Genomic DNA, 13533 nt, shown 5'->3' on the forward strand with positions numbered 1-13533 from the left:
TTTCTCATACTTTATCGTAGCTGGTTATCTATTTTATCGTTAATATCGCGAGTATTATACAGTTACTTTTTAAATGTTTTCTCTTTTTACCGTTGAATAGTATTTTCTTTTTCATCTTGGCCGTACCATGGCATAAAATATATCCAAAAGTTTCCAATTAATTTTCTATGACCAAGGATTTATGAATTTAACTATAAGTTTTGATGGTGTGTGCGTTAGAATCATTAGACAAGGCCATTGCAAGAGAGTATATTGATTGAGGAGTAAAGTTGCCTTAGCACTACTTGAGATACGAGGGTAGTGGCTTCATTGCTGAGTAGTTATAGCCAATTATGGATATTGGGCAGTGGAAGGTGGTACTTTAGGGATCAAAGTGGCTGCTTTTACGATGAGGCTGCGTCAAAGACGAAGACGAGTTAGCATTAATCTATCGAGTTGTCAGCTCATTGAATTCCAGTCAACTTCTCCAACATCGAGTGACAAACTTTCCCAGCAAGCGTAGTTCGTTAATTTTTAATAATAAATAAATTTTGTCAATAGTGACGTATTTAACTTTCTTTTCTTAACTAAAATCGCAAACAAACTTAATATGACTTAAATGTAACCACCTAATAAGTAAAAGAGCAAAAATGTTTATATGATCTTAATTTTGTACGCTGTTAAATTCATAATCAACTGAATCTCCGTTCGTTGTCGAAGACTAATGACCTCAAATATTCTACTAAGTAATGAATTGAGAAAAAAATAATTCAGAGAGTCAGAGAAACGGAAATATTTCGTAAAGAAAACCGTGGTTTTCAAAATATGGATGTATTTTTGGGATGAAAGGAACGAATCCTCGATTTCAAAATATTGGATAGAAATTTCCTTCATTATATGAAAAAATAACAATCAATTAATATATTAGCTAGTAATGGTACTTATATATTGATACTGAACTGTATTTTAGAGAAGAGATTCACGTCCTGCATGCGCAGCTTTAATATTAGAGGCAGATTTGTCTTTGAAATGATTTCTTTCTTTTATAGTGTTTTATTTTTATATCTCAGTGCCTTCGTTTCAGGCATTTCTCCTATGCTTGCGGTCAATGAGGATTCATGAAAAAATCCAGGAAATCACGACTCCCTCTTCTCTCATTCACTTACTCGTGTGAAATACCGTGTTTACTCGATGAGTTGTCCCTTCGAACGTGAACTCGCGCGGCTGCATGCATGCATGCATGTGCCAACAGACCTTGTGCAAATGCCGAAATCAGTGTCCGAATTCCCTCTTTCTCCAAAAGTCATTCATATTCATCAATCAATCCAATCATCCTACATTTCTGCGAAAGAATTTTACTCTTGTTTACGTTTCTGTATCTGTGCCTCAATCTGAGGTAGGTGAATACCAAACTTCGTTTTACTCGTAGCAAGAATATTTCTCATACCTTTAGGTGATTCTTTCTCATTTGCCATCCAAAGTGATTGATATAATAATGCTGAGAAATGTTCGCTATTCAATCTGGAACGGATTCATGCTGTTGTCCATGAAATACCCTCATGACCCAAGAAAAATTAATCGCAATGCAGTGAGAATTTGAAAACTAAAATGTGGGCCACTTTAGAATTAGAATCAATGCCGAGCCGACGACAACTGTGTTTTTAAATGGCATGGGTCATCAGAGATGTGGGTCGTAGTCAGTACGGCATGAACGAGCAGAAATAAGTTTCCTGATTTCTCTATTCTTGAAGGAGAAATAAACTACAATAATATAACATTATTCTTATTATAAATAAGCGTGGAGAACTCAGTGGCGTGCCTTTTCGGAGTCATCCGCAAATGCACATAGCTGTAGTAATGGCTGACATATTTTCGAACGTGATAGTCTATAAATAAAGACTCCAGTTCGCAAAAGTTTCGTGCAATTATTGAATTTCCTGAGGGAATTGACGAGTCATTATGAAATTAAAGGAGATACGACGGTTAGTGCGAGAAATTGGAACTACGTGCATAATATAGACGGTATTGAAAAAAAAACATTATGAGCGGTAAAAATTAAAATACGATAGAATCATTTTGCTTATTTGTTGCTAAGCTACGTTGACGCAATTAATTTTGGCGCCTAATTTAATAAATTAAATTGGGTTTCCGAATCTTCTTCACTTTAAAAATAATGCATTGAAGCCCTGAGGCAGAAAATTAGTTGTTAAAAACGTTGGTGAACCGAGATATTTCATGTAGAGATCTATACCTCAAGAAGTATATCTGACATTGATTACATAGAGCATATAAAGATTCCACCATTAATTACTGTAGTTGTTCAATTGGTAGAAACACCTGGAGCTAATAAGGGAGATCCAGGTTCAAAATCCGATCAAGGCAAATTATTATTTTCTTTGTGGAATTTCCACATATTCTGCAGCATGGCATATAGCATGCGAAATACAACGCATCCTTAATTCTTAGTGATATAATTAATCGAATGGTAACTCGGAGTAACAGTGATTAATACAATATGGTAACATATACTGTAAATGAATGCTAACTCATGATAGAGATTATCCAGCTATTCTGTGAAAAATCTCGTAGTTATATTATGAGAAAAAGAGCACGATTTTTCAAAATGCAGATGCAATTGTTTGCACCCTCGGTTTTTTGTTCGCCAGTTCCAAAATCGGACGTGTGATGCCAAGCCTCATTTCCCACGCAATAGAAATCAAATTAGGGAGGATGGGTGGAATGGCATGAAAGGGTGGCGCACCACGGGAAACCCTGTGGCGATTTGTTGAACTTTTACGGCTAATTCTAATTCTCAATTCAGGCCATTCAAATTTACCACTAAATCAAATAATGATACCGATAATTTGACAGGAGAACAGCATGTGCCATGTCGGGTGATAATGCATTTACATTCGTTTGGATGGAATTTCTATTGTTAGAGTAAAAATATGATGATATAATTTTATTAATATGACAGCTTCTTATGATGGTCTTGTAACTGCGGAGCAAAGTTATTATCGCATACTGAAAATTTTACACGGAAGGCAGTGATTTCTAGGTGAGAAAAATAGGAAGAGCGTCTATAACTCACATACTGCTATTTTGTTATTTTACCGCAGCAATATCTTAAGAGGCAAAATTATCAATGATTAATATGCCTAGAAATAAATGGAAAATGAGCGTGATGGTAAATTACTCGGTTCATAGGAACGAAATATTTTATTGATAAGCATATGCGAGTACTGATTGAATATCAAAGCCGTAACGAGATGACTAAGAGGTTAAAACCCCCTCATGAAATGTTTTAAAGGCACATACTCTCCCCTGCAATTAAACCCCCTCGACATGTACCCCGTCTAATTAAAGATTAGCCTTTCTTATTTTATTGGTACTAGTACACATGTATATATAGATTTAGTTCTATTTATCGACACAAATTTTAAATTGTACCTTTAAGTTTAATTATATAAGTGATTTTGTTTCACGCGTTCGTTATTTCGTATAGCATTGACATTCATAGTGCAAGTCAAGTACTTTTATCATTGCATATAATATTACCAAGGTTATGCTTTGAAGGGTAATTATTGGGATTGATTATTATCGTAACGGAGGTGTGATGAGCGCGTTGCTTTGGGATTCCCTTGTTAACATTCAGATTTTGATTTTGCAGGAAAGGTATGAGTTCAAATCGGCATAAAAAATTTCAATCGCATGCGCTCTATTGTAAGTATTTATATGCACGGGTTTTAATTACACGAGCCATCCCTTTCAGAGCATTTTTTTAAATTTCAATATCAGTGACGATCTCATTATAAAGTGTCCATGTATTCATTCCTTAATTGGCATACTTCGAATTTAGCCTGCTCATAGCAGCAAAACCATTTTATTTTTCATTCCTATCGCATTTTTTTCCTTTGTAGATCCAAATTACTCGCCTTGTCCTCAAGATATGAATACTGAATCCGTAACAATATATCCTTAAACTTCAAGTCATCTACCTGTTGCTTACACTGCTTGCTTTGCACTTATCGTTGAGCCAGACTCAGCCCCCGAGGGTTTATTTTAATATTCAGCGTTTAAAATATGAGGATGTGATAATTTTTTTTAACTTTTCACTTTTTAGCATCGGGTGGGTGGTCGTGTTAGTCTTTATTGCTAAAACTTTTACATTCCTTTGAAACAATTGGGTAATTAAGGCGGGCACTTCATTAAATGTACCTTCGTGGAGGTCTACGATCTAGTCACATATTGGGTAAAACGAATCAGTTTTATAAACGAGGATGTACGCGGTTCCTGAGCCATAGGATCAAGGAATCGTGATTTCGATTGCTATAAACTTTATGTTCCTTTGTTACACATGGAAAATTCACGCGGATACTTCATTCTTCCTTTGAGTACCAACCGATTTTCTTTGTACTATGCCAAAAGTGCCGAGGCATTTTTGCTGATTTTGCAGTGGGTTAGAGAAAAAAATTAGGTCTCAAAAACAAGTCAAGGTATACGTACAAAAAACTGTAGGAAATCTTTATTATATGGGGTTTCACCTTTTTATTATATTGTTTGACGAATTTTTGGTAATATGAGTTAATTTTTATAATTAAAGAGAATAGTTAATGTTAAAATAAAATAAATATTGACAGCTGCAGTGACGGCGCTAGCAGGTGCGGGGCTAGGGGCGAACCTTCAGTGCGGGGCCCTTCACTTAAAATATTAAACTCTATACCCCATCTACAAACTCGAGCATTTTGAATCCCTACCACTCTCTGGCTAAGTATGTGTTCCCCTCCCAAATTCAGACTTCGTAATTACGCCGTTATGATACCATCACGCAGTTGAGTGCAAAATATTACAATGCAAATTAAATTTATAATTATAATTAATTAATAAAATTATAACGTAAAATAAACATATAAAGCGCGCTTTTTACTTTAAATTACTGCATTATTATTCCTTTTTCATAATATTATTTTTTGTCTAGCACGGACTTAACAATACAGTAATAGTTGAAAATGCGTTTTCGAACTATCGTATATTTTAATTTTTTTCACGAACGCGGGGCCCCCCAAAGCGCGGGGCCCGGGGCAGTCGGCCCGGTCGCCCCGCCCTAAGGCCGGCTCTGGACAGCTGTATGATTAGTTAACAATCAGCATCTAAGAGTGTCATTGCGTGAGGAGCGCGATAGCGCTCCTGGCACTCTAAGGGTTAATTAACACCTTTGTGGATATAGAAAGGTGGACGATCTCATGGAATCAAATCAGTTTTATAAACAACCATAATTCGCGCGGGTCATGCACTGTAGGATAAGGGAATTCCAATTTCGATTGCAATTGCTCTCGGAAGAAAATCAGGGTCGATGGAAAGAATGCATACTCGTCGATTCAGTTCACGTTTCGTCGATTCGGACGCTCCGAATGCCGGAGAACGTATACGGGTCGACATTCGCGGGGATCCCATTCGCAAGGCTTTTAGAGAGGGTGGCGGAGCGCATCTGTAGCTCTTGCGCGCGTCAATAAACCGCACCACTTGATGCCTCTCCATCGTCGCCGCCCGAAAACTCTTGCACGCATGGTCACATACACACCTACCTCCTTGACACTCAGTCGGGCGTTCAATTTTCCCGAAATCCCACACATTCCTATCCCGCTCGCGTTGCGTTCCTCCTGGTCCAACCCCCACCCCTTCCTCCCACTACTCTTCTTCACTCCTCCGCCTAATTTCAGTGGCACTCAATCAGTTTCTATTTTGCTCCATCGGGCGGAAACGTTGATTGAGTGAGAATCTGCGGGAATTGGATTTCGAGGAATTTCGCGGAGTCATTGGGAAAGGTGATGAAAAAATTTTTAGATCCCGTGAAGTCACCTGCACTTGTTCCAAAAAAAGCTGCGATATTGAGATGATCGATTGGATGATTTGTCGATGTCGAAGAAACAATGGCTTTGGAATGGAAAAAAAATTACTGGCGTTCCTCGCAGTTTGGGAATAAGCCTGATTTAATGAAGGCTCGCTTTCCTGAATTTTCCGCACGAGTAATCCTCGTAGTCACTTGAAGGTCATGTGTAACGTTGGTATTTTTGGCCCATCTAAGAAAGTCATGTAACAAGAATATTGTTTTTTAAACATTTTTGGAGATATTAGCTCGCAAACATTGCTTTATTTATTTTTTCCTTTTTATGTTAACCTAAAAAATTAAATGAAGAAATAAAAATAAGTTGAACTTTCAGCTATAATTTGGTCTGTTAAAAATATGATATGAATATTTCATGTTTGGCCTTTCTTAGCTCTTAAGACTCGCATATCACCAATGAGATTTATCGCAATCAATTTTAAAGGCAGGCTTCTATTCGCAGGTGTGTATAATTCCATGTTATATTAATTCATTTGTAATATCTCAGGTTATTACATCTTTTAATTCATACTTAGTTGGACAATTTCAACCGACTTATTTCAGCTCTGTAAACTATGGATCAACGACAGGGAATTTTCATTCACGTTTATCAAACAAACGTAAATTTTAAATAATTTCCATTTTTTTTATGGAGAATTAGATTAATATCTGGTATAAATTAAATGTTTAGCTAGCAAATCTCTAATCCAAGCCAGATAATTATAAAGTCATAAATCTCTAATCTTAGATGCCATGTTATTATAAATAAAAAGCTATATGTTATTGTTTTTTCCCATACCACTGGGTCCATCTTACCAACTTTAATTTTTAATCGGCTATTTGGCACGAAAACTGCTCAGCAACAGAGAGTCATCCCTTTGAAAATCCTTTTTTCCTTATAAAAGTGTTTATTTCCGGCTGGCAAAATATACCCACGAAAGATATACCATTCAGCCTGCCAGAAATGGACCTCTCGCGAATACCATCAAAGAAAATCTATAGCTTACTACCTTTGCTGTCTCAATAGGGACTGCTTGGGATTAGCATTGACATAACGTGAGGTCGTCCCTCATGAATTTTCCACAAACGACCCGATGATCATCGATTGAACTGGGACTCTATCTCCAACTTAATGTAAACTGTGGAAAAATTAGTGAGCGCGAGCAAGCACAAGTTGGTGAGGCGGGTTTCAATATACTCCAGCGACCAAAAGAACTCAGAAGGTCGCAAACAGCTGACTCACCCTACCATTTTCTTTCGTCGTATGACCGCGAAGTCAAAGGAGCTGGTGCACAGTGTGTTGGACCGGCAATCAGTGGAGACAGTTCGCAACCATTGGGAAGTCAGAATGCAAATGGAGACGCGGTATACGATATAATATCACCTGATAAAGGGAGGAAATGGAAACCATGGAAATCGCAACGACTGGTTAGAGCTGATGCTTGGGCTGTATACGACGGAGATGATAAAAGTCAGACATCAACGCACCAAGGTTGGAGTCGAGAGTCAACCCTAAAAACTTTCGTACTCGCACATGTGATTTTGTGGGAAATATTTTACTCGCAGGTGTCAATCAGTTGACTCTTAAATGAGAAACAGGTATTAATTGGTGCACTATTTTATTGGGAAAAGGATCATGTTGCAGGAGTCAGGATATCAGAGATAATGAAATAGAGACTTAAATAAGCCCGGGAGTTATGAAATCTTGTGAAGTACCGTAATGCCCCCAGGATAACCTTAGGTTATGATACCTATATAACAAGAGTAAAGCTATCATTTGAATACAACACGCTTGTTAATGGTGGGTTCCCTCTTAAGAATCGAATTGAAAAAAAATTGACGCTGGCTGTTATAAATGCTTCTGGGCTTATGAAATATTTCTTATCCCTACTTGAGCGGTCGGAGACGCTACGTTATGCTTATAATAGGGTAGTTTCCTTCATCAAAGAAAACGAAATGCATTGATTGCGATTCATTACCCACCATTAGTGCATTCATAATATACAAATTATTTGGTTTTAGGATACCCAGTTTAGACGAATGTTAATGGTCAATTTTAACCTTATTTGAAAAAGGCCAGATTGGCGACCATGCGATGCCACTCCACGTGACGTCACAGGGACCTAGATTCTATACGAGTAGATAGGAGTTTTACATCGCCTGAGATTACCAATGCACGCATGAGGCACAGAACTCAGGGAAACATTTCTTAATAATCACCTATTAAAATTGCCTACGGTCGGAAAGTTTCCTTCGTTTGATAGGGTATCAATAATCCTTATTTAAGCCAAGCGCTACCTGCTAGCTGGGTACTCTAAGCTACCGCCACGCTCGGCGTTAAGCAGCCTGCATCGTAGCGGCGTTCATTGCATTGCACCCAGGTGGTCTCACACAGCAACAGCCAGACGTCACACGGAGTTTTCCCAGCATTCATACTTAGCTGTCGCGTTTTTGCGCGCTTGAAAATTTTCACTTTTCATTTAATCGCGAAAAAAAAGATATCGTCATTTAAAAATCTAAAAACGTGAAATACGTACTCCGGGCGTAATAATCTTTAAATTTAGGCAATAAAAAATAATAGGAAACCACCCTGTTGTAATAAATCCAATAATTACATGTACAATATTTGTTTACTGGACTCGTATTTGCAATGTGGTATATCGGTTGTAGTATCAAAAATATTGGGAAGTGACAGAGGCCTTGGGAGAGAATATAAAAGAAAGAACTGCTTGGAGCTCAAAATACACTTCGTATTTTATGATGCATAAACCTGGACTCGTAGTTATAAAGATGAGAATGAACCACAGCCGTGTGACATAAGGGGTTGGAGGGAAAAGCTTACGAAGGGGAAGGAGAACGAGCGAGCGCTCGATATGGCTGTTAAAGGGAGGTGAGTTCCGGAAAATATGGACAGAGATGAATTTTTTAAGGAGTTTGAAGGCGTTGATAAGAGGAAGACGAGCATGAAGATTTAAAAAAAAATGTGTCGCACTGGAAAGTAAAATCTTTTCAGGTATTCGGATTTATGGTGATGAGATGTTAATTAAGATTTTAATACCTACAAGAGAGCCTCTTTAAGCCTAATAAAAATATCTAGCAAAATACACTGGCTTCAGAGAGGAGAAATAACTTTATACGGTCATAATCTTCGGTTCTTTGGACGTATGTTCAAAAGACATGTGAATTTATAAAAAGCAGAGTTAGCTTTAACAAACAGTTTCAAAAGCTTACTGAAGATGACTATTTAGACGACTTTTTTTTTTACCAATTATGGAAACAAAAGCTCGCTGGAGTGTATGTCTGCTCCTTACTCATTACGTTTAAAGTAAGCCCGGAAAGGAGAAAAATGCGTTTAAATATTGAGGTTTAATTTCAGACTCAATTTGAATAGACTTGATGGGCATCAATTTATTAATCGAGTAAAATGCTAACCTATCTCCGTATTTTTAGAGTAAAATTTAAAAACTCATTCAATTTGAATTTAAAATTTAATAACTCATTCAAATTGAATCAGTGATTAATCTGTCAAGAATGCCAGATTGATTTACTTGAGAATATTTCCGACACATAGAATATCGGGAAAGCATCTCCCATACTAGAAAATGATATCTTCGTGAGATTCCAGATTCACAGCAGTAAGATACCATGCAACATTTCCTGCCTCAGACATAGCCTCCCGTAACGTATCTATGAATGGCATTTTGTAATTGCCCTTAGGCTATTACCCTAAAAAAATATACATTTTTGAAGCGACATAACTGGATGAATCATTAATTTGGACATGAAGGACAACAATTTTATAATTTTCACATTCTAAAGGTAAGCTATATCAATTAAAGTATACTAAACAGGCGTTAAAATTTATATGCTCTTCTTTTAGACTCTAAAGTTGAGCTTTTCAAGATGAGCTATAATTTTCAAGAAAATACTTAAACCTGCTAAAAACAGATAGCTAACCATTTTGATATTTGTTGATCGTAGTGCCATTTGAATAATCCGCTTATATATTTGGGAGCGTTAGCATGCCGAAGGATCACGATTGCGTTGCCATTGTTTGCATTCCGATTCGTGGAATCTCCCTCGCCGATCTAACTGCCACCTCCCTCATTGTGTGTTCTGTTGTTTGCGTTCCTCGCCTCGCCTCATTTTTTGTTGTGTTGTTTGCGTTCCTCGCCGTCCACCTTCGGACCTTCTTCGATGAAATTCGCGCCGCAACCATCGACCGACAAAACAGCTGTCTTAAGGAATCAAGTCCACGAGGAGCTGTCTCATCCACTCCCCTTTCCTAGTGGGCCACCCTGCGGGGTAAACTCTTCGCCGCGCCTACCGACGCTCGGGCCCTTGGTGGCTGTGTCACACAAAACCCGTGGAATTGGCGTGCGCGGAGGTAGAGCGGATGTTTATGATGGGGAAGAGAGTTGTCCGATGTGGAGAAGAGGGGTTAGGAGGAGGGAGGAGGAGACGGGGATCGTGGGCTGAGGGCGACGACACCCGTTAAATGCTCGAATGTCGGAGGGGACATGTCCCCTTAGCTCGGATGGATAAATCGCGACTCAAATGAGACGGAAACTCGTACCCTCCTTCCCCCTTTCGTCGCTCACAATCAGTCTGCATTTCGCCGCCCCCCTTTCTCAGCTCAACGTCCAATCAGGCGTCCTATGAATTGGGATGGTGTGGCGGACGTTTGATGCAATGAGAGCAGCATTAGTATGCCAGGCGATCGATAGAGTGTGCAAGACCCGTAACTAAGGCGTGAATTTCGCTTTCATTATCGTTGGAGTATATGCCTGCTCCTCACTCATTTCGTTCTAGGTAAGCACGGAAAGGAGAAAAATGCGTTTAAATATTGAGGACATTAATTTATTAATCGAGCAAAATGCTAAGCTATCTCCGTATTTTTTGAGTAAAATTTAATAACTCCCTCAATTTGAATTCAATTGTTGAATCATTGAATTCAAATTGAATCAGTTATTTGGATTTGCCCAGACCTCATCTACATGTCAAAACCAGATATTTATTTTCTAGAAAATTATGGAGCTATACAATTCATCTCCATTCCAAACAATTAAGAATCGCTCCCACCTTGCTGGCATTACGCAAATAAATTTTCAAGATATTCACTAGGTTTCCCGATCAAGGTTTTCTGTCACTTGTGACTGCGTCATTCGTTTAAGTCAAACCTAGACTTACAAAAGTTTATCTCGGTTCTGGAACTGTTTATTAATTTTAAGCTGTAAACTGCGTAATAAAAATATAGTATTTCATGTCTCTCTGATGTGAGTATTTCAGTTGAAGTATACGATGTAGACGTTAAAAATTATGGGGTATTCAATTAGACTTTAATATATTGGAACGGCTGTAAGCCCTGCGACTTTTTATCACCAAATAGAGCGCATTTTCTTGAATCATGGGAATATTATTCTCACTCTAGTTAATCTCAAGAGTAATTCTAAATTTTTTGAAGTATATCTATAAGTATACCATGTATGGTCTTTTTTAATTTTCCTATTATCCGCCCCCCCCCCCCAAATCGATTTTTCTTAAATAATTCTGCGATAGGCGAAGTCTACGTGTAAAATGTAGTACATATACGTCTTGAATCGAACATGAAGAACAGGTTGGTAATTGAAGGTGATTGCTATCTTTATCGGAAAATGAAACCAAAAGCAGTCAGATGCATCGGTAAAGACTTATATGTGACTGGCCGTTGATGGGACAGAGTTCTTTAACTCTCTCGCTGTAAGTTTTTGGTGGGATTCAAGTAAGGAATTTTGCCTATGAATTTGTACATGCTATTATCGCATTTTTATTTTAGGTCTCGCCGTCCATGCACGGATGCCAAGTCATCCCTAATTAAATCCTTTTTCGTCCACATGCGAAGGTTTTCCAAAAGTTTATATGACCAGGATAAGAAGCAACAGCTTCTGCGCGAGAGTCAATTCGTACTCAGATGTTACTAATCAACTTGAGAAGGAATGGTGCTGAAACATATAGCTTATGGCTTTGGTGCTTATAGGTGACTGGCAACTGCATGAGATATTTAAAGGTCATTAACTTTAATTTAAATTCTTATCTGAAAAAACTGTAAAATCTGTATTAACTCACAATTTTCCAGCGTATTAACTTTATATAATTTAGATTTTGAAAAATATTTATGCAAACATTAGTTTATTGAACGCTAATAATGCTCTTACCTGATATGACGTGCTCCGAAGATCTCTTGGACCTCAAACTCGTCATACTGCTCCTTGGCATTTTCAGGGACTGAGGAAAGAAAATAGGAAGTGGAGTTAGCAAACAGATCATGACATTATTCCTCGATGGTGTAAATAAGTTTAAAATATTTTTAATCCATGCCTTTCCTCACACCAAAGTGAATGATCCAAGTAGGTACTTCGAGTAGCTCAGTTCTTAGTGTTAGTGATGGGTGAAACTGAGGGAAAACTGTCTGAAAAAATGGCCATAAGGCGACCATGGTTCTAGGCAATTGCGATGGCATTTCGTGACATAAAAAATAAATTATTCTCGGCTAGGTACCGGCGAAGGCTGTTGAAGGCAAACGATTCGACGGCTCACGGCTCAATCTCTCATCGCCAGCTTTCAACAGCCTTACTCATTGCCAAACCCGATAACCACTAACAAATATCATTCGCCAGAAAAATATACGATCTATCTCAATTTTTTGAAAAAACACCTCATTAGCGTTTTGAACAAAAAAAGGCTATTTTGCGATTCATAAAAGGGGAGAGAAAGTTACATTTTGATCCGTAAACAAGGTTAGAGGCTTAAGGCCTGGTTACACGGTGCATTAACCCGTACGGGTTAATGTCTAAATGTATGAACGCGAGAATGAACGGAAAAATTCACCGTGTAACCACCCCAAAATGTACAAATGCATGAACGCGTGAACGGAAAATAGAACCTGTTCTAATTTCGTTCATGCATTCGCACAAGTTGATAACAGAGCCACCTGGTGGGAAACGACACATTTAGTTGTAATCTGCAGGGCTATTCCACGGCCGTCTTGGCTATTCAGTAACTCTTTACGCGTATTTGTTCATTTGTACTGTATCGTAAGTGCTTGAATCCTACCACAAACACCATTTGCATCTACACTAATATTCGCATAGATTATCCCTGTATGTATGCCGGACATACCAAGTTTATGCCTATGGTATCTTATTGGTTGTATTATGCCGGAACAAAACAATCGATGAGGTTGTCACAGAGTTTTCAACACGACATTTGTGAAATACAACGGCTATCATACGACTTATAGAACACATTTAAACATAATTAATATCATACGACTTAACGATAATTCTACCTTTTATACGTCCGAGGTGGGAATGCGCTGGCCCACCACAAAAATACGACTCACATTACGCAAGTTCATAAATCGACAAGACCTCTAAACCAACATCTTTCCCATCAACAGCAAATATCTTCTTAACTTTATAACCGTCCCGGACAAAAGTAGAACAAAGTATTAAAAATATCTACTCTCATACATCATCTACACTCAGTGAAACAGATGACAGAAAAATGTCTAGTAAACACGGCTTAAAAACAAGATGCGTCTACAAATTTTCAGCCTAAGTAATAACTTTGATAACGGTTTGAAATAAATAGAGTACTATTGAGATATAGCATTAAGCGAGCGTTAACGA

General features: G+C 38.0%; 1 protein-coding gene across 1 annotated transcript in view; it reads right to left on the minus strand.

Annotated features, from left to right (window-relative positions):
• Positions 1 to 13533, minus strand: part of LOC124170126 (corticotropin-releasing factor-binding protein) — a 103358-nt gene that overhangs the window by 32835 nt on the left and 56990 nt on the right. The window contains exon 2 of the mRNA XM_046548821.1: positions 12058 to 12127. Coding sequence (XP_046404777.1) covers positions 12058 to 12127 — 70 coding nt within the window. The remainder of the gene's footprint in view (positions 1 to 12057; positions 12128 to 13533) is intronic.

This window comes from Ischnura elegans, chromosome 1 (genome assembly GCF_921293095.1).
Source record: "Ischnura elegans chromosome 1, ioIscEleg1.1, whole genome shotgun sequence".
NCBI classification, from domain to species: Eukaryota; Metazoa; Arthropoda; class Insecta; order Odonata; family Coenagrionidae; genus Ischnura; species Ischnura elegans.